Genomic DNA, 23,342 nt, shown 5'->3' with positions numbered 1-23,342 from the left:
GGCGGCTGAGGGGCGGGGTGGGGGGGGGGTCGAGGGGGGGCGCGCCGGCCGGCCGCCCGGGTCACGCGCCCGAGTGCGAGCAGCAGGGGCTGCGGGCGCTCGGGCCTCGCGGGAAGCCGGAGGCCCTGCTCGCAGCCGGGGGCCCCGCCCGGCCTTCGCGGGGAGGGGGCGCGCTGGCTCCGCAGTGAGTACCCCAGACACGTGGCTTCGGACGGCGGGGGCGGAGGCCGAGGCGGGGGGCGGGGGGCGGGGGCTGGATGGGAGGCCCCGAACGAAGCGCCCGGCCCCCAGAGGCGCCCCCACTCCCCCCGGCCCGGCCCCAGTAACGGTCGAGATTGAAAAAGCCCTTTAATCATCCTTCGCCTAATACCCTTGATTTTACAGAAGGGGGAACAGGCCCCCGGAATTGGGGTACTTTTCCTAAAGTCACTAAGCTGAGTCCGATCCGCACCTCGGGACCCCCCCACCCCCCCTCCATCCGCCGGAGGAATCTCCCGGGGGGTCCTCGCCGTCCCCTTCCAGCCTCCGGCCGCCGGTGCGGGAGGCGGGGCCTGGTGGTGCACGGCCCCATTTTCAGGACGCAGCGGCCCCAGGGTTCAGTCCCGGGTCTGTCTGCCCCGGGGGGGGGGGGGGGGGGCGGCGGGTAAGGCCGTCACCCGTGCGAGGGCGGGGAGGGGCTTGGGGGTGCAGGAGGGGCTGTGAGGGTGCCGTGGCTTCCTGGGTTCAGCTCTGAGCCCAGCCTCACCCAGAGCCCTCGGCGGGATGCCACGCCAGTGTTTTTCCTCCAGTGGACACACAAAGCACCATGTAGGTGTGGGAGCACCCGGGGGACTTGGGGATGAGTCAGAGGAGCGACCATTCCCCCCCTCCCCCCAACACACACACACACACACACACACACACACACCCCTCCAGCTCAGACCACCCGCCAGGCTAAGCTGTGCTCATTAGATAGGACACGATCCACAATGTGGGGGGCAGGAAATGGGGGGGATGTCTGAGCTGGGCTTCCAACGGTGCAAAGGAGTTTTCCTTAAAAAAAAAAAAATTATATATATATATATATATATATATATATATATACACACACACACATATATATACATATATATATATATAGATAGATAGATAGATAGATAGATAGATAGATAGATAGATTCCAGAGAGGAAGGGAGAGGGAGAGGGAAACATCAATGATGGCAGAGCATCACGGATCGGCTGCCTCCTGCACGCCCCGCACTGGGGATGGAGCCCCCAACCCCGGCCTGTGCCCCGAACCAGGAACTGCACCAGGACCTCCTGGTTGGTAGATCTGAGCCACACCAGCCAGCCAGGCAGGAGTTTGCCTTTTGCATTTTGCATATGGAGGCAGAGCAGCTTTCTGCATTTTTTTCTGCAGGAAACTGGCAGGTGGCTTTTGATTCTGGTGGCAAGGGCGCGGATGAGGCAGCCTTGTCTCTCTAGGATTTTGCTTCCTGTCCTGTGAAGTCAGTTCAGTGGGACCCCTGAGACAGACAGACAGACAGACAGACCTGGCCAGGCGTGAGGGGGGTCCCCCAGGGCCTGAAGGACAGGCTGGGAGAGGACGGGAGGAAAAGCCTCGCCCTGTTGGAGGGAATGGGCACGTTTGAGGCCAGAGTTTGAACGAGCCAGTTTGGAGCCGCCGCCTTCGGGTTGAGGCCTCCCCGTGTTGGGGCGGCTGGTGGTGACGCCTGCCTCCCACAGTTAGCCTCCTGGCTGCAGTTAAATGAGCAGGAGGCGTGGGCTGCCTTAGTCACGCCTTTCTCTTCATCCCCATTTTACAGAAGAGGAAGTAGAGGCTCAGAGGTTGGAAAGCTCGCCCGCGGGTACACAGCGGGAAGAAGGGGACACCGGAACGTTCCTGTGAAAACTGGGGGTGGGGGGGTGGGTAGGACAAGACGGGCTGTGCTTAGGGCTTTGTGGGACTGAACGTCTTGGTCCAGGGTCACTTTGTATGCACTTGGGGAGCTCCTGCTACCCCTCCTCAAACCCTTCTGCCCCACCCCCTCCCTAACCGGCCTGCCCATTGGCTGGTCTCTACCCCTGGGTCTAGGGCAGCTGAGGCCTGTGGAGGGTCGGAGGGAGGAAGGTAGGTGGTTGGCAGCCGGAGGGAAGCTGGAGATGGCCGTGAATGTGCCCTGGGAGGCCACAGCCCTCTGTTTGGGAGTCCAGGGCCCCAGTTCAACTTTCCTGCCCTGTGCTCCCACCCCTGGCTCTTCGGGGCTCAGGGCCCTTTTGGTCTGGCTGTTCCCATCCCCAGACACAGGCCAGTGGACTGGAAAGATGGCCAAGCACGTGGTTAGGATCTGAGCTCCTCTATGGCCGAGTTGCTGGGTCTGTCCCTCCAGCCTCGGCTCCTACTTCTGTAAAATTGAGGGCAATTGAAAGGACATCCGATAAGAGCTGCCATAATAACTGTTACTGTTCTCCTTTACCCATAGCACACAACCCCAAGACTGCCCTCGACCACCTTCAGCCAAGCTATGCATGACAGAGGCCCCCCCGGCCTCCTGTCTCCAGCGCCGCCTCTTGCCTCCTCAGTCCTCATGCTGCTCATGAGCTGCCTGTGGCTGGTGGGGGCCGGTCCCAGCCTGGCCCTGGCCCCAGAGCTGCTGCTGGACCCCTGGCAGGGTGAGGGCTGGCTGCCTGGGCCTCGGAGGGGGCAGGAGACAGGCTGTAGGACCCAAGACGACGTGGTGGGAGCGGCACGCCCCCGGGAGGGCAGCCTTGGACGGAGCACGCCCACCTCACCCACAGCCAAGGAGGGCAGCAGAGCCAGCAGGGGGTGGGAGCCTGTGAGTAGGAATTCTTTTCAGAAGTTTCCCGTGACTGACGTCTTTCTCTTGAAATAAGAAGTAAGGCTTGCACCTAAGCAGGAGGATGGGAGTTTGAGTGACCCCAGCTGAGTGCAAAGTGCAGCCGAGTGCCCGGCTCCCAGTAATAACACAGCTGCCATTTACAGTTGAAGAATCTAAGTGATGCCCACGGGTTAAGTGACTCATCAGGGCTGATTGCTCTAGAGAAGCCTGAGGGGTGGGTCTGGCTTGTTCTGTTCAGTGCCGCGGGGCAGCGGCCATTGTGTTTGGAAGCCGTTGGTTCCCTCCACGCATGACTGCTGGCAGCGGGCCAATGTTGGCTCCTGGGGAGGCGAGGCTGGCTTAGGGGTGGCCCTGGCAGAGGGCAATTCCCAGCCTGGCACACCTGGGACAGCCTTGGGGGTGGGGGCCACTAACCTGGCACATAAGCCCCTTCTCTCTCCCAGCACACCGGCTGCTGACCCATGCTCTGGGTCACACGGCCCTACCCAGCCTGCTCCTGAGTCTGCTGCTCCTGCCCGTGCTGGGCTGGCGGCAGGAGTACCACCTGGGCACGCTGCGGTTCCTGCATGCCTCCACCCTACTCGCCCTGGCTGCCGGGCTAATGGCGGTGCTGCTGGCAGGCCTCGGGGTGTCCGCTGCAGCTGGTGGCTGCGGGTACATGCCCGTCCACCTGGCCATGCTATCAGGGCAGGGGTACCACCCTAGAGGGCTCCATGGGGCAGTGCCACCGTGGCTGTTGCCATGGTTGCTGCTTGCCCTGACGCCACTGCTCACCTCTGAGCCACCCTTCCTGCAGCTCTTCTGCGGCCTCCTGGCTGGCCTGGCCTGTATCCTTTGCCCGGACCCTGGGCCTGTGTAGATGTGTGGGTGGTGACTGGGCTCCCAGGGTATGTGGGAACTGGCACAAGTGGGTCAGGCCTAACAATGCCGGAAAGCTGGGCACACATTCCAGGAGCATCTCCGAGTCCTCTAGCCTGGCCGGAGGTGCCAACTACACTTCACTGGGGAACTGAGGAGGGCTGAGGGGGCCCAAGGAGGCCCCTAACCTGGACCTTTCCAGTGGAGGTGGCATCGAAGCTGAGACACACAGGATGAGGGGTTCGGGTAAAGAGAAGTGAGAAAGGAGATGGGACAAAGGCCAGGGTGAGAGTGAGCTGGGCCCTCTGGGCTTTAAACACAGGCTTTTGCTTCAAGATACTTAGTGCCTTTTGGGAAAACAGTGCAGTCGGAGAGAGGAGTGGGCACAGGTGACCTATAGTAGTTTGGGATTGGGGACGCGAGCTGCCGAGGCCTCACTGAATCCTGGTTTGGGGAGCACGTGGGCCTGGCCGAGGGCGATAGGGGTTGTGTCCATGGGTCCAGGCTCACGCCTTGAGTCAGAGCCCTGAGCAGGTAGTGAGGGCTCTGGGCCTGGAGGGGGCAGCAGTGGCTGAAACGGGATGAGACAGGTCTTTGGGGTGAGGCTCAGCCAGCTCCACCTCTTACTGGCTGAGTAGCCTCAGGCAGCCCCCTTTTCCTCCCTGCACTTCCACTGCTGACTGGGTGGCAACATCCAGGCTGGGCCACAGTGAGGAGACGAGAGGCAGTGCCCATCGTGCACTTGGCACAGGGTCTGGCATGCAGTTGGGCTCCCTCCTGGCTGGTTGTGGTTTTCCTTGACCAGCCGCCCTGCCTGGGCAGACAGATGCAGCCGGGGCCTTCCAGTGGCTGGAGCCCTCTGAGCGGAGGCTGCAGGCGCTGCAGGGCTTCCTGTGCAGGGTCCTGGGGTGCTGGCCACTCCGGCTCCTTCCCGCCCCAGGCAGTGTGGCTGAGCTGCCCGTCACCCTTCCTGGAGTGAGGTGAGGGGGATGCCCAGGCCCCCGGCCCTGGTGGCGGGAGCGGTGGCAGTGGCTGGCAGTCAAGCCCTCTCCTGTTTCTGCCCTTCCAGGCTTCCTACCCCTGGACCTCCGTACGCGGCCTCGTCTAGTCTCTGGTCTCACAGCGAAGGCTCAGGCCCACTCCCACCAGGCCTGGGGCCTGTGCAGCCGAACTGGGAGGGCTCCTCAGAGGCTGGCCTGGCCTGGCCTGGGCCCAGCTTTCCTCCCGGCTCCCCGCTGTGGGCAGCCCTCGATGAGCAGATGCTGCAGGAGGGGATCCAGGCCTCGCTCCTTGAGGGGCCAGCCCAGGTTCCCAGGAGCCCGCTCTGGCTGCCCAAGTCCTCCGTTTCCTCTCTACGGTAGGGCGGGGGGGCCGGGGGGGGGTCCCTCCCCTGGTGTGGGGGCTGGAGGTGGCCCTGACACTCTCCCTGTCCCCTCCGTCACACAGGCTGCAGCAGCTGGAGCGCATGGGCTTCCCCGTGGAGCAGGCCGCGGTGGCACTGGCAGCCACCGGTCGTGTGGAGGGTGCCGTGTCACTGCTGGTCAGCGGGGAGGTGGGCACTGAGGCCCTGGTGACTCAGGGGAGGAGTGGGCTCGCCCACCCTGCGGGTCCTGGGCCCCCCTAGCACAGGCCGGCCCTCAGGCGACAGGAGTCCTTGCCCATGGTTGGTTACACGGAGTTCCAGCCCCAAGTACTAAGTCACGTGGGTGCAGGGGAGGCCCCTCAGCGCCCTGCACTGTGTAGAATAAAAACCGGTTCTTTTCAACCTGGACTCCTCGGGGACAGCAGTTGTATCGACTCTTCTGTGCTGGCATCGGGGTGAATGAATGAACGTGAACGAACAGCCAGTTGCAGGAGAGCAGCTCCCTGATGTCCAGATGCAGCGTTGCCGTCTCTGCACCACACAGCCTCTTCCTCCAGGGAGCTCTGTCCTCCACCTCGGTCTTGCTGGCTGGACCCGCTGCTGTGGAGCATTCTTAATCACCCGTTTCCCAGCTAATTTCTACCCAACCGTGGTCTCAGCCTACACAGAGTCCTCCAGGAAGCCCTCCCTGATTACCCGGGAATACCATCCCTTCACTGTCCCCAGCCCCCAGGGTACCCGCTGGACAGGCCCAGTTCTGTGGGTCTCCTAGGCCCAGCCCAGAGCAGGCTGGGAGGCTGGGGGCTGCGCTCTGCTGGGCCCCTTGGGCAGGAAGCGAAGGGTGGTGGTGCTGTGGGGAGAAGCTTCCTCAGCTTTGAAGCAGCTGCTCCTCCCTCCTGGCCCCCTTGGGCCTTGGCCCTTCCCAGGGAGGGGAGGCGCAGACAGAGCTAAGAGGGCAGGGGGTTGGGCTGGGGGAGGGGTAAGGCAGAGGGGCGCCTGGGAAGCTGGACTGAGGGGTGGTGCAGGGGCTACACCTGGAGCAGTCGGCACTGCTGGGGGTCACCAGCTGGGGCCCAGGAACAGACTGGGAAGTCTGAGGGCCGCCATCGCTTTCACTTCCTCGGTTGTGCAAACAGGCTCAGAAGCTGCTGGGTACCCAGGCTAGAAGCTGCCCTCAGGCTTGGCAGCTCCTTGCTCCCCAGGCCTCTCAGACACCACAGCCATTGGACACCTGGCTGGCGGGTGGGGTGGCCTGAGCGCTGTTCTGCTCACCTCCCCCTTGCCCAGGCGATGGCCAGGGGAGCTTCAAACCTGCTTTGCAGGTGGGCAGTGAAGGCCGCAGAAGAGAAACGAGGCCCCTGGCCTTGCCTGCTGCCCCCCATAAAGCACACACTGAGGCCAGGCTGGTGGGGAACAGGCCGGGGCCTTTATTGGCTGGTAGCACCTATTTCCTGTGTCGGTCACAGGCTGTGGGACAGGTGGCTCCTCCCTTTCCATGTCCCTGGCCCCTTCCCCCACCACTAGGGACATAGGAGTAGCTTAGGGCTCTGGGGGCCGAACTGAGTCAAGGAGTCCACAGCATCCTGTCAGCTCCGGCAGCCTGACCTCAGGGTTGGAAACCCAGCACCAGAAACCAGAGAACCAGAGAAGAGGTTTGATGGGGAGGAAGGGAGGCGAGTCTGCCCTCCAAGCCCCTGCATGTGCTCAGGGCCAGGCAGAGCTTCAGCTCCCGCAGTGCCTGCAGGCCCGATGCCTGGGCAGCTGATGGGAAGACAAACCACGAACCTGAACCTGCCACCCGCTCCCTGCAGGCCTGCATCACCCCATTTCACAGAGCAAGGCCCCACCTCCCCCCTGGGCCACCTCTCCTCAGACCCCGTCCCTGCTGAGCCTCATACGAGCCTCATATGTGGCAGCCATGCCTGGGGCGCCAGGACCTAGACCTGCTTCCCCCAAAGGCCTAGGTGGCAGAGGGACCCTGAGGACGTTAATAAATATGGATGGGCGGTCCCCAGAGGCGGCTGGCCGGGTCCACCCGAGGGGCCACCGCCACCCTCAGCCTCTCTTGTTGCGGCTCCTGGGGGCCACGATCCGGTAGTTGGCTGTGTGTCCTCCCCTCTTGCCCCGAAGGAGGTTAGGGGTGCCCACGCCGGCAGGGCCTGCCCCTGACCCCTCTGGTTCTGCCGGAGGGAAGGAGAGAGGCAGGGTTAGTGAGGTCTGTGTAGGGCACCCACCTCCCCTGGGCCCTCTGGGGGGTGGGAGACTGGGCACCCAGACAGGTGTACTCTGCCCTGGCATCCAGGAGGCAGAGCTGTAGGAAAAAGGGGGTCTGCAAACTGGTTAGTGTCCCCCACCTCAAGGAGTTATCAGCCCCCATCCCAATGAGGGCACTCGGGGCCTCTGGTTTTCTGTCAAGTGGGGATAAATGGACCCACCGTGTTCCTGAAAGGCTTGGTCTGTAGTGAGTGCTCCACAGAAATGGTATTGTTTTTTCTTTTCTACATTTTGGGGTGAAGGTATGCTCTGAGTCATCCCCATTTCACAGCTGGGTAAACTAAGGCCGAAGGACAGACTCACTTATCCTCTCTCTGAGTAGGCCGCTTTTGGCGGGGGAGGGTTTAGGAAGGCCAGGCTCTGCCACTGACCCACTCTGTGGCTCTGGACAAACTGGGCCTCTGTCGGGGCCTCATTGGTCTTGTCTCTAAAACCAGCGGGACAGTTCCAGTTGTGCTCCGAGCCCTGGCCAGCTCCTACAATTACTGAAGTCAGTTCCAATCAGGCTATGGTGAGATATGCCCCCGCCTGGAAAGGAGCTAGACCCCAAGAATAATTGGCATTCTTGCCACCTAAAAACCTACTCATCCTTCAAAACCCAGAGCATAGCCGAAACCGGTTTGGCTCAGTGGATAGAGCATCGGCCTGCGGACTGAAAGGTCCCAGGTTCGATTCCGGTCAAGGGCATGTACCTGGGTTGCGGGCACATCCCCAGTAGGAGATGTGCAGGAGGCGGCTGATCGATGTTTCTCTCCCATCGATGTTTCTAACTCTCTATCTCTCTCTCCCTTCCTCTCTGTAAAAAAATCAATAAAATATATTTAAAAAAAAAAACACAAAAAACCCAGAGCATGGACTACCTCCTCTAGGAAGCCGCCTGTGACCATCATTCAGTCCCTCCCAAAGCTAACCGAGCAGGCGAGGCCGGTCGGGAGGACAGGCTGTTTTTCTAGGGGGAGGGCGATGCTCAGGGAAAAGCCCAGGATGGAGGACTTGACTCGCCTCCCAACCCGGTTCACAGGAGAGAGACAGCCTGTGGCAGCACCAGCGTCGCCCGGAGGCATAACCGTTAAGTCCCTGGCGCTGTGCCCAGCCTCCCATGCACCTCTGGGCTGCGATCTGGGGACTCGGGCAAATAAACATGTCACAGTCAAGGGACGTTTCACACCCTAATCGGGGAGGACAGGAGGAGGGAAGCAGCGCTCCAACGTCAGCCAAGGCCAAGTCCTGTCCCACCACGTCCCGTTATGTGGCCTTGGGCCAGTCACAGACCTTTGAGCCTCCTCTGGAACTCGGGGTCGCACTCCTGTTGTCACACCCTTAATGGCCTGAGTGCAAAGTGGCTTTCACAGTACGAGCTGGATTACTTGGTCACTGGGATGGCTGAGCTTGTGACCATGAATTAAATGATTAAATTCAGGGCCTTGGCTTCCTCTGGAACCCCCTCAGTGCCTGGTGGAGCAGGGGTGTCTGAACTTTTGCCGATGGAGCCCAAAGAGCCAGGGCGTTAGAGGACCGACCTAGGGCGGACCCCTGACCTTGCCACTGCTGCCCCTTCGGCCTGAGCCCTCGGAACCGTCTTCATCTGTGAAATGGGCCTGGTGTCTACTGCCCACCTAGCAAGCTTGGTGTGAGGCCTGGAGAGGATTGTAAATCCTCCAGCCCAGGGGTTGCTATTGTTATTCTTGATTGTATCCTAAACGTGAGTCCCAGCTGTGCAGGATGGGCCAACGGGGATGGTTTCATCTCCTCCTCCTGTTTCCCTCCTCCCACACCACCCCTCCCAGGCCCACAACCAGGGCAGGCTCGTGGGATCTCTGCTCTAGGCTCGTGGCCACAGAGCGTGGCCGTGGGCCTTCCTATGTGACCAGCAATTCCTCCCTGAGCTGCTGGAGACACGGCTGGCTGAGGGAGGGCTGCTGGAGACAGAGCTGGCGGAGGGAGGGCGGGGGATAGATCTCAGGCCACAATGAGTCCCTTCTGGCTCCTGCCTGAGGAGGTGAGGGGACCTGAGAAGGTTCTGAGAGCCTGGGATTCGGTAGTAGGTCTCTCCTCTGGGAGAGGAAGGAGGTCAGTTATGTTCCTAGGAGTCAGAAGAGCCATGTGGTCTGGTAAGAGGAGCTCTGGAAGCAGACCACACACACACCTTCCAACCTCCGGGCCTTCACCGTGACAAACCAGGACCCAGGGGGGTGAGGGGGGGCTGCCCTTCCCACCTTCTGCTGGCACCTTCCCTGACCTAACACCAGCCCCATCTTCCAGGAAGCGTCCCACCCGCACCGAGAAGTGACTGTTCTCACCCACGTCCTTGGTGCTCCTGGACCCCAGGGCCCTCGTCTCTATAGATACGAAGGATCCCCTGCCCCTCAATGGGAGCTCCCCAAGGCAGGTATCCCTGGGGCCGGCTAAGTGCTGGCCCAGACCTGGCCTCCGGTAGGTTCACCCTACAGTTTTGTCGAATGAATGAGCTCAGCCCTAGCCTTGGCCCACTTTGGCTTTGGTGGGGGGGGGGGGGGCCTCAACTCCCCCACTTGTAACGTAGATGGGAGGTAGGGCATGACACCCAAGACCCTGTGCGCACTGATGAGCCAGGACTGGGTGGTGAGATGGGGCCTCTTAGCAGGCAGGTGAGGAATGGTTTAGCCTGGAGAGTAGCTAATCCTCATCTCTCCAGGGCCAGCCACAGACTGCACTGCAATGGGAGAGACTCCTTAGCGGACAAACCAGGCCCAGGAGAGGTAACACCCACCTGGTGTCTAACCTTTTGTGCTTCCCCAATGGCCTTCAAGGACCTTCTCAAACTGGGCCCTGCTACAGCATTCAGCCCTCAGCAATCAACGGTCCCTTCAGGCCCTCTGGCTTCTTGGCTGTTGCCCATGTTATTCCTCTGCCTCTCACTTGCCCCTGAGCTTTGCCCTTCAGGGTTCCACTGAGCCAGTACCTCCTCCAGGGAGCCCTCCCTGAGACACCTTCCTCCTCCCCAGCCCCCACCCACAGCCCGGTCAGAGGCACTTCTGTGCTCTCACAGCTGCCTGTACTCACTCCCCCGTGGTATTCCTCACCTTGGGTTTAATGGTCAGTTCCAGGGCTCCCCCTGCACCCCCACAGCCTAAGCTCCGTGAGAACAGGACTATGTCTGTCTTATCTGTGGGAGCCTGTGCCAAGCTAGAAGCCGGGCACAGAGGAGGTGCTTGCTCACTCAAGAACTAGTGACCCTAGCCTTCTCCGTGCCAGGCCCTGTCTGCCTGCTGGATGGACGGACTCAAGAATGAGTGTCCGCGGGCCTGGGTCCAGCACTGGGAGTCACCTTCTGTGACCCCAGGCCCTTTCCCAGGCCCCTCCTGGAAGGGGCTGCCCCTGCCGGCCCACCCTGCCGTTACCTGGCCAGATGATGGCTTCCAGCAGGGTGACCCGTCTGGCCAGGAGCTCCAGCTGAGCCTGCTGCTGCAGGAAGCTCTGTAAGCTAGGAGCCTGATGGGAGATCGAGAAGAGCAGACGGTGCGAGTCCGGCCTCCGAGGGCGGGGCCGGGGGGGCCGAGGGGGGTGCATGGGCCAGGCACCAGCCAGCTTCAAGGCAGGAGCCTGGGTGTGAGTCTCTGAGTGGGGACAGGGCTAGCCTGGCTCCTCACGTGACCAGATGGATGATGGGTAGAGGGTTGGTGGGTGAATTCCTGGGCTGAGATGAGGGCTTGACAGACCCCTACAGGGACCCTCAGGGGAGGTTAGGAGGACCGGAGGGAAAGGGAAGCTGTCACGGGGATATCTGAGGCCAGGAAGACCTGCCGGGAGGGCCTCTGGGGGCTTTTGGGTGAGGGAGGATCAGAATTGGTGGGTGGGATATTACCCAGAGGCCCCTGGGGCCTGAGCCTGGTTCTGTCACTCGCAGTCCCCTGCATTTCTGTGGGCCTGGAGACTGGCTCTGTTACCCCTGCTTTCTCTAGAGCTGAAGCCTGACTGAAGTCTGGACCCATTACCCATAATCCTCCTGCAGGCCTGGGCTCTGACTTTATTTCCCACAACCCCCTGCACTGTTGCAACCTGGCTCTGTCACCCACAGTCCCCTTCCTGCTGGTCTGGAGTTTGGCTTCATTGCGGATTTCTTCCAAACTCGCAATCTGTCACCTCTGGTGTCCCCTGCAGGCCTGGAAGCCACATCACCCACAATGCCAGGAGGCCCAAGTCTGACCTCAGAGGGGAGCCCCAGGTTCCCCTGTGTCGGAGGGACCCGTCATTGAGGGGTCGGTGGGCTTGGCCTCTCCGGCCTCATGACTGGGCCCAGGCAGCTCCACCCTGGAGGGCCTGGGCAAGGCTGGTGGGCAGGGGCTGGGCTGTCTGTCCGTCTGTCTCTACTCACCATAGAGCCCAATCATTGTTTCCAAGATTAAAACCCTCTCAGCTAAAATCTTCAAAGCCTCGCGTAGTTGGTGCAACCCCTCCCCCTGCGGAGGAAAGAGACAGATGCAGCCGTGAAGGGGGCAGGGGAAGGGGCCCTGCAAAGCCTGCTGGTGGCCCATGCCCCGCCCTGGTCATGCACCTGCAGCCGGCACCCCTGCCACAGCCCAGGGCCCACGGACAGCGGGACAAGGCCAGGAAAGGACGGGAGGGGGCAGAGCAGGCAGAAGCAGCCCTCCCAGTGAGTCCTGGTGGATCCCAGCTGGCTGCTGTCTCCCCACACCCTTGCAGGTCCTGCTGCATTGGGGGCGAGGGGATGCCAGTCCACAGGGGCTGTGCCGCTGACCAGAGCCTGCCATGGAACCTGCCACAGAATGTGCGCTGGAGGTGGCCACACAGCCCCGCTGCGCCGTCTCTAATATTCTCTATACCGACACACTTTATGTCCATCGGCGGGCTCAGGCTACTGACCAATATTCTTTCCGTTCAAATGAATATGTACAAGTACAATTAGCACATGTTCAAGTGGCACTGCTATTGGGAAGCTGTTTAAAATGCTGGCAAAGCCCTAACCGGTTTGCTCAATGGATAGAGCATCGGCCTGTGGACTGAAAGGTCCCAGGTTCGATTCCGGTCAAGGGCATGTACCTGGGTTGCGGGCACATCCCCAGTGGGAGGTGTGCAGGAGGCAGCTGATCGACGTTTCTCTCTCATCGATGTTTTTAACTCTCTATCCCTCTCCCTTCCTTTCTGTAAAAAATCAATAAAATGTATTTTTTTAAAAAATGCTGGCAAAGCTGAGGTTCTGGCCCTGGCGCCCTCTCCCCAGTCCCTTCCCATTTTGGGCTCATCCCTCCCAGGCTCCGACTGCTCCATGCCTGTATTCTGCAGGCCCAAGAGCCAGCCCTCAGCCCCACCCTCTCTTCTAAGCAGCTCCTCTAGCCTCCAGGCCCAGGGATGTGGCAGCGCCAGGCCCAAAAAGCTACCCTCCTCCCAGGCCTCCCTGATCTGGGGGCTCCCTACTGCCAAGCAATGCCAGTTGCTGCCCAGGGCTCGTGGCAGAGACCACCAGCTGGCACTCACTGTCACTTGCTACCAATCTGTCTGTCCTTTCCTTCCACAGCATAGGGCCCACGGTCTTGCCCAAACTCACACTCCCTCCCTCCTTTCCTAGTCCAGACTTAGCTATCTGCGATGTAGATATCTCAATTTTAACAGAGCCCCAGATGGCAAATATTTTTATTGATTTCAGAGAGGAAGGGAGAGGGAGAGAGCGATAGAAACATCAGTGATGAGAGAATCATTGATCAGCTGCCTCCTGCACGCCCCTGGGGATTGAGCCCGTGACCCAGGCCTGTACCCTTGACCGGAATCGAACCCAGGACCCTTCAGTCCGCAGGCTGACGCTCTATCCACTGAGCCAAACCGGCGAGGGCTAGCTCACTGTGGTCTAGCCCTCTGTGACTGTTATGATCCAGGTGTCCTGCCCACATCACATGGATGGAGCTTCCCTCAGGCCACTGAATGGCTATTGCAGGCCGGGGGGGGGGGTCACAGGGTCACCACAGGCTGTACACCAAAGTAATCTCCCTTCAAGTATTACAGGAGGAGGATCTGAAAGTGGATGACCTTCACAAATTATGTGAAACTATATCCCGCATGGACAGTGGGACAAGCGGACATCATGAGCCTCCTGCTGAGATGCAGTCAGAGGGCACCACATCCCTCCTCAGTGCTCCCGCCAGGAGCATCTAACCTGCCTCTCATCACCAGGAACCAACCAGGCAAATCCACAGGGTGGAACATTCACCAAAAGGCAGAGCCAAGAGAAGAAAAAAGGGCAGAGGGCCCGTCCTAGACTAAAAGAGATTACAGATGCCTGGCCAGTGTGGCTCAGTGGTTGAGCATCCACCTCTGAACCAGGAGGTCATGGTTCAATTCCCGGTCAGGGCCTGCACCTGGGTTGCAGGCTCAATCCCCAGTGTGGGGCGTGCACGAGGCTGCCGATCCATGATTCTTTCTCATAATTGTTGTTTCTCTCTCTCTCTCTCTCTCCCTCTCCCTTCCTCTCTGAAATCAATAAAAATGTATTTTTTTAAAAAAGAGACTATAGGTTGCTAAAAAAAAAAAAAACTAGAGGTACAACCAAATGTAATATATGAATCTTCATTAGAAGTTTTAAAAAAAACAGCTATAAAAGGCATTTTGGGTACCACTGATAAAATCTGTATATGTTACATATTAAGTGGCATCATTGCGCTGGATTCATGTCAGCTTTCTTAGGGGTGACAGCGGTATTGTGGCTCTTTGGGGGAATGTCCATAGTCTTTTGAGATGCACAATGACGTGTTAGGGAAGGTGTGGGTGAAGCATGAAACTTGCTTTCAATGGATTAGAAAAAAGGTCTGCAAATATATAAAGAGAAAAAGATAGAGCAAATGTGGCAAAATACGAAGGGGAGAATAATATTCATTGTAACCAACATTGAAGCGTATTTGAAAGTTTTTAAAATAAAAATTTTGAAAAACATAAAAAAAAAGATTCTGCTATTTGGATCCCTCCCTAGATGGGGGGCCTGCTGTTTGCTCTGATGACACCCCAGTTCCCCCCCCCCGCCCCTGCCCGCTGCCCCAGCCTGGCCTGAGTGCCAGGGCCTGTTGAACGCCCCCACTTGGCCATAATAGACGTCTCCCATTTTCTATGCACAAAACCCAGCGGGCCCCTTCTCCTGGCTCTCCTTGACTATTGTGCGTCTCCCTTAACTCTCGCTCCCCCTCGCAGCCAAACCAGCACCCAAACGTCGCTTAGCTCCAGTGACATCTGTCCACCCTCACTGCCCCATTCCCAGTTCCAGCCCCCAGGCTCTTGCCATGATGACCAGACAGCCTTCTACCTACAGCCTCTACCTACAGCCTTCCACCTCATCTTCCTGCTTTTCCCGTTCATTCTCCACAGGGTCACAGAGGCACCTTCTGACCACATCAGTCTCCTGCTCATACTATTTCAGTGACACCCCCCCCCCCCCCACTGCTCACAGAACAAAGTTCAAATTCCTCACTATGGTCTCCTCAGTCTTGACCTCTGTCCTTCACACTCTGCTACTCCCAGTGCAAACACACGGCGCCCCGCTCCTCTGTCTCAACACCCTTTGCCTGGTTAATGTATCTTTCAGGCCCCGGCACGTTCTCCACCAGGAAGATGCTAAATCCATGTGTCCCCCCCGCCCCCCATCACAACTGAGCTCCCCTTGTCCGGTTGCTGCTGGTTACTAGTCTGTCCCCCCTCCTCCCCGTTGCCTCCCGGTGACCACCGTGAGGGTGGGGCCAGTGTCCAAATTGCATCTGTGTCCTGGGGCCTGGCGCCCACCGAGGAGGTGCTTGGGGGAATGTTGGCTGGTTCCCCCCAGTCCTGGGAGCTGAAAAAGCCTGGGCTTGGCTGGCCCACCTCAGTCGCTCCCTAGCAGTGCGTGCAGTGCGTGCACATGGCCACTGGGTGTCACTGCTGAGCTTCAGCGGGGCCAATGGCTCCGCAGTGGGGTTGGTCGAGTGTGGATAGGAGTCCCCAGGGTCCCCCCCCACACGACCTCATTCCCACCTGCTCCCAACAGAACAGCTCCCCAGCCTCCAAAGCCTCATGCAGCCCCAGCCCAGCAGGCCCCTCCCAGGTAGGCAGCAAGCGGGCGCAGAGGTGCGGGAGGGGGAAGGGGGGGGGAGGCAGGTGGATGGGCAGGGGCCCTGCTACCTCTTGGGGCCCCTCCCACAGGTGGTCCTGGGTTTGAGGCCTGATGTGGGATAGTTCAGGCATCTGTTCTCCGGCTGGGGTCACCATGCAGGGACGGGGCTGCTGAGCCTAATTCAGGCTTCACCTCGCCCTCCCGCCTTTCCCGGGCGGTGGAAAATGTGCTGGGAGGGGCCCGGCAGGGGCTGAGGAGAGGCACAGGGCTGCGCTCACACGGGTGTGCTTAAGAGGCTCTGGGGCCACCCGGGGTGGGGGTGGGGGGTGGGGTGGGAGAGGTGGGGTGGCAGTGAGGAGCTGGGAGAGGCTTGCCAGGAAGGTAGCAGGACCCCAGAAGGCGGGTCAAGACATGGGGTTGGACTCGTGCAGGGTGGGGACTCCCACGGCTGTATCCATCACTGACCCCACAGTCAGGAGCAGAGGGCAAGGCGGGCGCTGGGTGCTTCCCGCGTCCTCACCAGCCAGTGCCCGCCAGGAAGCAGGACCTCCCAGCCAGACTGCACCAGGGATGGGGGCGGGGAGAGGGAGGCGCAGGACCAGCCTCCAAAAGAGCTTCCCAGTTCTCTCTCCCGTAGGGGTGTCTGCCCCTATCCTGTCCATTTTCCAAATGTCGCCTACGTCAGCGACGCTGTCCAGGTCCCTGCATTTAGGGGCTTTGGTCCTCTCCCAGTGTGTCGCTTGGGTGGGTAGATTTATGATCTCCGGTGATTGTGACGGTGTCTAGGACCCCACATGTGGTTTCTAGGTGCCCTTTCTCTTTTATTCTGTCTCCTGTGTACGTGACAGTTTCTAGGCCCCCCCTCTCCACTCTTCCTGGGCTTCCTTTGTGCAGGGTGCTCTCTAGATCCCCTCATCTCACTTTCTATGGTTCTCCTGTGCCTGGGACAGTTTCTAGGTGTCTCCTCCCCTTCCTCCTGGGTCTCCTATGTATGCGATGGTGTCTAGGACTTCGTGTTAATTATGGGTCTTTTGGGCACAGTGGAGTCTATGACCTCATTTACCATCTACATTATATGTGTGGCAGTTTCTAGGCTGCTCTTCCCACACTCCGTGAATTTCCTCCGGGTGTGATGGTGTCTAGGTGCCCTGTACCTCTTACCAAGGGCTCCTGTACCTCAGCATGTCTAGCCTCCCTGCCTATATAGGTTCCATGGCTTTCCTAAGGCCCCCATCCCATTCTTCACGCTTCTCTTTCTTCTGTGGACAGGGGAGCAGAAGCCAGAGCCCTGGCTGGGGGAGGGCCATGGAGGCAGGGGATGCAGTCTGGACTGGGTCAGCCTACACTGCCAGGAGGAACAGGCAGGGCCACCCTGGCCTGGAGAGGCCGCAGAGGGAAGGCGGAGGCAGGGACGTGAAGGCAGAGACAGAGAGCGTGGGGTCTGCTGATGAGGCCGGCCCTGCCCCGCTGGAGGGACAGGAGCAGAGAGGGGGCGAGGCCTGAGAACGGTCAAGGCTCCTCCCTGGGAGACCTGGTTGCAGTGGGGATTTGGCGGGGGGCCCCCCACTCCAGAATGACCTCCTGAGTGTCCAGGGCAGGCGGGGGCAGCCGTGCGGGCCCTGAGCTTACCCAATGGCTCTTCTCACCGGGGTCTCCTTTCGGGCCAGGTTCCCCCTGCAAGGAGAAATAGAGGTAGAAGCACCCGAGCCAGTTGGCTCAGTGGATAGAACGTCAGCCCTCGGACTGAAGGGTCTCGGGTTCGATTCCAGTCAAGGGCAGGTACCCTGGGTGCAGATTCCCCAGCCCTGGTCGGGGTGTGTGCAGGAGGCAACCAATCGATGTGTCTCTCTCACATCGATGTCTCTCTCTGTCTCTCCCTCTCCCTTCCACTTGCTCTAAAAATCAATGGAAAAATATCCTCGGGTGAGGATTAACAAAAAAAAAGAAAAAAAAGAAAAAGAGATAGAAGCAATGAGAGAGGAAAGGAGAGAGGGAGGGAGGGCAGAAGGAAAGAAGGGAAAGAGAGAGACATATTGAGGGAGGCAGAGAGACTGAGAGAGGCAGAGACAGAAGGTAGCTTGTATCGGACTAACACTAGATAAAATGCAGAGAGCAACTGTTTGAAGACAATGGAAAGTGATGAAGAGCAGCCAGAAGCTGGAGGATATCTGGCCTTTGAAAGAAGGAAACTGCATGGGTGACAGCCATATATTTATAGCTTTTCCTCTGAAGGGCATACCCCAGCCCCGCTCAGTCCCGCAAACAGCTCAAGCAGAAAGCTTTCGTTTTATTGGCCTGCGGAGTCAGAGGTCAAAACTGATAGAACTGCAAGGAGACACAGGCCAGTCGGCTATTGTAGTCGGAGGCCTTAGCACTCTGTCAGGAATGGACAGGTCCAGCCGGCAGAACATCAGTAAGGACCTCGCTGAACGCAACAATGCCGGCACTCAACTGGAGATAACTGACTTCTATAGATCCCTTCATCCCACAACAGCAGGACACACATTGTTCTCCAGCTCACATGGAGCATTCACCAAGACAGACCACATAAAAATAGACCCAACACGCTGAAAAGAACACAGACCATACCATGTTTGTGGTCAGACCACAGTGGCATTAAACTAGGAACCAATAATGAAAAGATAACTGGAAAAATCCAGAACAGACTTGGGGTTAAACAATACACGTCTACATGACACATGGGTCAAAGAAGAAACTTTAAGAGACATTTTAAAATATTTTGAACTAAATGAAAATAAAAAGACAGCTTATCAAAAAAATTGGGAAGGCCGTGAAAACAGTGCTGAGAGGGAAATTTATAGCATTGAACACACGTTAGAACAGCGGTTCGCAACCTGTGGGTCGCGACCCCTTTGGGGGTCGAACGACCCTTTCACAGGGGTCGCCTAAATACATCCTGCATATCAGATATTTCCATTACGATTCATAACAGTAGCAACATTACAGTGATGAAGTAGCAACGAAAATAATTTTATGGTTGGGGGTCACCACAACATGAGGAACTGTATTAAAGGGTCGCGGCATTAGGAAGGTTGAGAACCACTGTGTTAGAAGGAAGAATGACCTAAAACCAAAAACCTAAGCTCCCACCTTAGCAAAGTGAAAAAAGAAGAGCAAATTAAATCCAAAGTAAGCAAAAGAAAAGGAATCAGAAAAATTAGAGGAGAAATCAATGAAACGGATGCATGTCGGTTGGTATCCTTCTGTCAACAGCCATCGAATGTACAACACTAAGAGGGAACCCTAATGTAAACTATGGACCTGGGGTGGTAAGTGACATGTCAATGTGGGTTCATCAGTTGTACTAAAGGCACCACTTTGGTGCGAGATGTCAGCAGTGGGGGAGGGTGTGCATGAGTGACAGGGAGTGTATGGGACCTTTTTGTACTTTTTGCTTAATTTTGCTGCGAATCCAAAAGAATGCTCTAAAAAAGAATTTAATTAAACAAGACAACCAGCAAGAACAAAAAGCCCAGCACCTTACAGATTCAGGAATCTCCATGAACCCAAAGCAGGATAAACACAGAGAAAACCACACCCAACCACATCACGATCAATCGGTTGAAAACGAAGGGTAAAGCGAAAATCTTAAAAGTCAAAGAATACAGAGGAATGATGATAAGAATGACAGCCAATTTCTCATGAGAAATTATAATGGTCTCTGTAAGTCAGAAGACCACTGGACATCTTTAAAGCGCTAAGAGGCAAGAAAACTGCCCACCTATCATTTTATAGCCAGTGAAAATATCTTTCAAAAGTTAAGGGAACGACAGCGTTGGACAAACAAAGGCAGGGAAGATCTGTTGTCTGAAGACCCACACAACAAGAGGCGCGAGCCTCTCCCGATTGGGACGAACTGGGTGCGAGCCCATGGCAGATGCAGCAGGGCCAGGATGAGCAGGAGTGGCAGGCAGGAGCGGCAGGCGGCGTTGGACTGCCAGTGTGGCCCAATCTCTGCAGGCCACGCCAAGGGACTCCACAGTGCACGAATCCGTGCACAGGGCCTCTAGTAAAATACTGAATGTGTATTCAAAGCTTAGAAATCCATGAAGCAAAAATTGACCAAACTAAAGGGAGAAACAGACAAATCTACCATTATAGTTGGAGGGATAGAGAAATACAGGGAGTTGAAGAGATAGAGACACAGAGGGAGAGAGAAACAGGGACAGAGCCTGGGAGATGGAGGTGGCCGGACCGTAAGATGAACCTGAGACAGGAAGGAAGGAGATGGAGCACCCCCTGGACCAGACAGGGAGGATCAGGGGCTCTAGCCACAGGGGCTGGAGCCAGCGCAGGGGTCTGTGCCCATCGGATCCTGAAGGGGGAGCTGCAGGGGGGCAGCCTCACTTACCCGCTGTCCCATGGAGCCTTGGGGGCCTGGCTCTCCACGCAGTCCCTGTGTGGGAGGGAGGAGAGGTACGGAGTCAGCTGCTGGGGTGTCTGACCCAGAGCCCCCAAGCCTCCCCAGAATCCTCCATCCGGGGCCCATTCAGTACTCACTCTCTCACCCTTTTCTCCTGGGTGGCCAGAGATTCCTTGGGGTCCAGTGGGGCCTGGGGGTCCCTGAGCAACAAGACAGGGCTTCAGCCTTGAGCTGGGGCAGAGTAGAGCGGGCGGGGACTTGGGGGGCAGAGGGGTTGGGGTGAAAGCTGCAGCTTGGCCTGGGCCTCTGGGCCCTTCACACATCCAAGGACAGGTACACAGAGGGACGTGCACACAGCCCAGTGTTCACAACTCTGGCCCTGGAACCAGACAGTCCCCACCCTGACCTGGAAGTCGCCATGTGCTGGCCACAGCCCTAGGGAAGTTATCGCCACCTCTCTTGGCCTTAGGTAAGAGCCACGGTGCTTCTTGTTACAGGGGTTGAATGAGAAGCTTTAGGAAAAGTCGTGTGTCCACTCGGTGCTCCATAAATGCTCGAATGAAGGAAGGAAAGGATGGATGGGTGGATGATGGATGGGTGAGTGGACAGATGGGAAGACGAGTGAGAGTACTTGGAGAAATACTCACTGTATGGCCAGGGCTCCCAGGGATGCCCATGGGACCAGGAGGTCCAGGGGGACCTGGAATGAGACAGGATATCCTAGAGACCTGCCTTTGGGTGGTGGATGCACAATACAATATACAGATGATGTATTACAGAATGACACCTGAACCCTATGTAATTTTATTAACCAATGTCACCCCAATAAATGCAATTAAAAAACAAAAAAAAAAGACAGGATATCCTCAGGACCAATGCAGAGTACAATGGCAGGAAGTCTACCATCAACTCCCTCCTGACAGCCACAGCGCTAGTCGCTGACATCCCTCAACCCCACCCGGAACCCCAGGCCTGGATTCAACTTACCCATAGGCCCTGGGGGCCCAGGGGGCCCAGCCGGTCCCTGGGGCCAGTGGCTGCTGGTCTCAGTGAAGGTGTTAGACAGAAATGGGTCCCCTGCAGGAGGAAAGATGAGGAGTGGGCAGGGCTGGGTGGGGTGGGGCTTGGGCAGAGAGGGGCAGGCCTGGAGGTCCCCTTTCTCCAGGGATGCCCACAGCTCCAAGCTGGCTATGACTGCCCTGTGGGACATGGGGGAGAGGGGGGGTGGGGAGAGTGTTGGCTACACAGGCCCAGAAGGCAGAGAGACCTGGGTTCTAATCCTGCCACAGTCTAGCTGTGACATCCAGTAAGACTCTCCACCTTGCTGGGCCTGTACTGTCACATGTCCAGTGGGAATAATAAGAAAAGCTACCCTTTATTGGACCACCTACGTTGAGCCAGGCTTCTGTGCATGAGTGTCACAGAGCTCTGGGCGGTCAGCACTGTCCTTATTCCCATTGTACAGATGAGGAAACTGAGGCTCGGAGAGGGAGAGCGGATGGTGAGACGGAATGGAGGGGAGAATGAATGGATGGGGCACCAATATGATGCAGATGAGGTTGAACCTGGCACTCCAAGCTCTGACCCTCTGGCATCACACATGTAGGTTAGGCTGGGGAGGCGGTGAAGGATGAACGTCGGGGCCTAGCTGGGTGGAGGGGGCCGGGGCTTCTCTGAGCACAGGGGCAGGGCTGTGGCCTTGGGAGCTCAGGGCTCACTTCCTGCTGCTGGGCCTTGACCTTGCCTGTGCTCGGAGGGCTGGCTCCTGGCCAGCTCCAAGGCTTGGCGGCCGGGCCTGATGCCAGGTGGCTCCAGCACAGGCTCAGAGGCCGCCTGGGTGTGAAGCCAGTCCCCATGCCCTGGCTGTGTGGTCTCCCCTCTCTGGCCCTCAGATTTCCTCATCAGTGAACAGAGGAGGACAACAGCGCCCGTCCGAGGACTGGGTGACATGTGGCTGACCAAGAGCAAGCTCTGCAAGTGCCCGGTAGACAGCAGTAACGTTGTGGTGATGCCTTATGCCAGCCTCACCCCCCTGGACCTGCTGTGACCCAGAGGGACTCACCATGCTCAGAGATCCGGGCGTGGGGTGGTCCAACGGGGGCTGGGGGGCCGGGGGGCCCAGGGGGCCCTGGGGGACCTGGTGGTCCCCTTTCTCCAGGGATGCCCACAGCTCCGTCCTGGCCAGGGCTCCCTGGGGGGCCCTGTGGACCTGCAATGGAACCAGGGGGATGGGAGGGTATGCAGGAGGCAGAGAGGCCCCGGGCAGCTGCCAGGGGCAGGACAAGGCAGCCTGGGGCAGCGGGGATGAGGGCTCTGGAGGCCACAGGCCAGGGCAATTCCTGGCTCTGACTTCCCTGGCCCTTTATTAGGAGAGAAAACACAGCCCTCCCTGGGGCGTTAGGACAATGGACACTTGGTGCTCAGTAAATACTGACTTCCGGAATGTTTCCAGAATGTTCTCTTCTCTCCCTTGTTGCCTGTGCCTTTCCCTCTTCCAGTCCTCCCTCTGCTATTCCTGCTGTACCCTCGGGTCATCCTTTAGGCCTCACCTGAGATGTCACTCCCACCCTATCCAGGCTGGGTCTGGGATCCCTTCCTTGGGGCTCGCTTATCTGCAATGTCCCCATCACAACCCTGGTCACCTGGGTGGGCACTGCTGTTTCTCTTCCGCCCAGGTCTACCTTCCCCCATTGGGGCGCTCCAGGAGGGCAGGGACTGGTCGGACCCCACCCCCCTCCCCAGTGCCCGGCTCAGAGCCTGCTGGGAGTAGCTTCCCAGAGAACACGGGCCATGTGAATACAAAAGAGGGTTTCGAGGAGCCCAGGCCTGAGTGGGGCACCCTTGGACGGTGGCGAGTGAGACAAGCGAGTGGCAGGGGGCCGGGCTACCCCTGGCTATGTCAGGGTCGCGGAGGAAGATCCCAGCCTGGGTCCACTGCAGGGGGCGGGGGGGGGGGGGAGGGGGCTGGCCAGGAAAGTTAGGGGGGCAGTGCCATGGACACTCACCTGGGGGGCCTCTCATTCCTGTTGGGCCCCGGCTGCCAATGTCTCCCTTGGGGCCAATGGGCCCGGGAAGTCCCCGGGCACCAACTCGGTCTAGGGGAGAAATCTCATCAGCTCTGGCCTCCTCCTGCCCCGACCCCGGCCCCCCAGCCAGCACCTACCATCTCGAGGGAGCAGCGGGGCCCTCGGGGTTTCTCTGGCTCCGGGCAGCCCTGGAGTTGGGGGGCGGGGTGCCTGGGTCATCCAGAGTCCCTGCCCTTAGCGCCACCAGAGGAGGTGGGGGCAGGGTCTGCTGGGCCTCCCAGGACCCCAGAGAGATCAGAGACGACCCAGGCCCACAAGGGGGAGGAGCTGGGAGCCGGCAGAGTAGAGACTGGCATCTCATTCCCACGAGGGAGTGTGCTCTGCACTGACCCACTCACCTCGGAGGTCTCCATCTCCAGGGCTGCCCTGGGCAGCTGGGGAGCCCCAGAGAGGGGCGGGGTCCTCGGGGGCGGCTGGGGTTGGGGGCACCGCCTGCTGGGTGACAGTCAGCACGGCCACCTGTGGAGAAAGA

The 23,342-nt window shown here is 58.7% G+C and overlaps 2 protein-coding genes across 8 annotated transcripts in view; one reads left to right on the top strand and one right to left on the bottom strand.

Moving 5' to 3' along the window:
* The first annotated feature begins 57 nt into the window (after nucleotides 1-57).
* On the top strand, nucleotides 58-5,469 carry RHBDD3 (rhomboid domain containing 3). Of its 2 annotated transcripts, none has more exons than XM_081113487.1 (6): nucleotides 58-184; nucleotides 2,463-2,816; nucleotides 3,637-3,667; nucleotides 4,525-4,678; nucleotides 4,768-5,055; nucleotides 5,145-5,469. In XM_081113487.1, the coding sequence occupies exons 2-6, from the start codon at nucleotides 2,505-2,507 to the stop codon at nucleotides 5,320-5,322; spliced, it is 963 nt and encodes a 320-aa protein (XP_080969613.1). In that variant the 5' UTR covers nucleotides 58-184; nucleotides 2,463-2,504; the 3' UTR covers nucleotides 5,323-5,469. The 2 variants fall into 2 exon arrangements, with proteins under 2 accessions (XP_080969613.1, XP_080969614.1); XM_081113488.1 differs by having other exon boundaries at nucleotides 64-184; nucleotides 2,463-2,652; nucleotides 3,284-3,667.
* A 997-nt stretch (nucleotides 5,470-6,466) lies between these two features.
* The window catches only part of EMID1 (EMI domain containing 1), a 30,830-nt gene continuing 13,954 nt past the window's right edge, over nucleotides 6,467-23,342 (bottom strand). The window contains exons 6-16 of one of the 6 annotated variants that reach the window (XR_013997220.1): nucleotides 23,209-23,329; nucleotides 22,948-22,998; nucleotides 22,790-22,879; nucleotides 20,772-20,861; nucleotides 20,432-20,484; nucleotides 19,922-19,984; nucleotides 19,773-19,817; nucleotides 17,030-17,074; nucleotides 11,690-11,774; nucleotides 10,716-10,806; nucleotides 6,467-7,241 (exon numbers count right to left, since the gene is read on the bottom strand). Coding sequence is in view for 5 of the 6 variants with exons in the window: in XM_081113482.1 (XP_080969608.1) it covers nucleotides 7,117-7,241; nucleotides 10,716-10,806; nucleotides 17,030-17,074; nucleotides 19,773-19,817; nucleotides 19,922-19,984; nucleotides 20,432-20,484; nucleotides 20,772-20,861; nucleotides 21,847-21,993; nucleotides 22,790-22,879; nucleotides 22,948-22,998; nucleotides 23,209-23,329 (921 nt within the window). In the remaining variant the exon portion in view is untranslated. Of the gene's footprint in view, nucleotides 7,242-10,715; nucleotides 10,807-11,689; nucleotides 11,775-17,029; nucleotides 17,075-19,772; nucleotides 19,818-19,921; nucleotides 19,985-20,431; nucleotides 20,485-20,771; nucleotides 20,862-21,846; nucleotides 21,994-22,789; nucleotides 22,880-22,947; nucleotides 22,999-23,208; nucleotides 23,330-23,342 lie in introns of all 6 variants that reach the window. The other 5 variants (XM_081113483.1, XM_081113482.1, XM_081113484.1 and 2 more) reach the window with 5 other exon arrangements.

This window comes from Myotis nattereri (genome assembly GCF_964212035.1).
Source record: "Myotis nattereri genome assembly, chromosome: 19".
In the NCBI taxonomy this organism is placed as follows: domain Eukaryota; kingdom Metazoa; phylum Chordata; class Mammalia; order Chiroptera; family Vespertilionidae; genus Myotis; species Myotis nattereri.
This window is presented reverse-complemented; position numbering and strand designations above follow the sequence as displayed.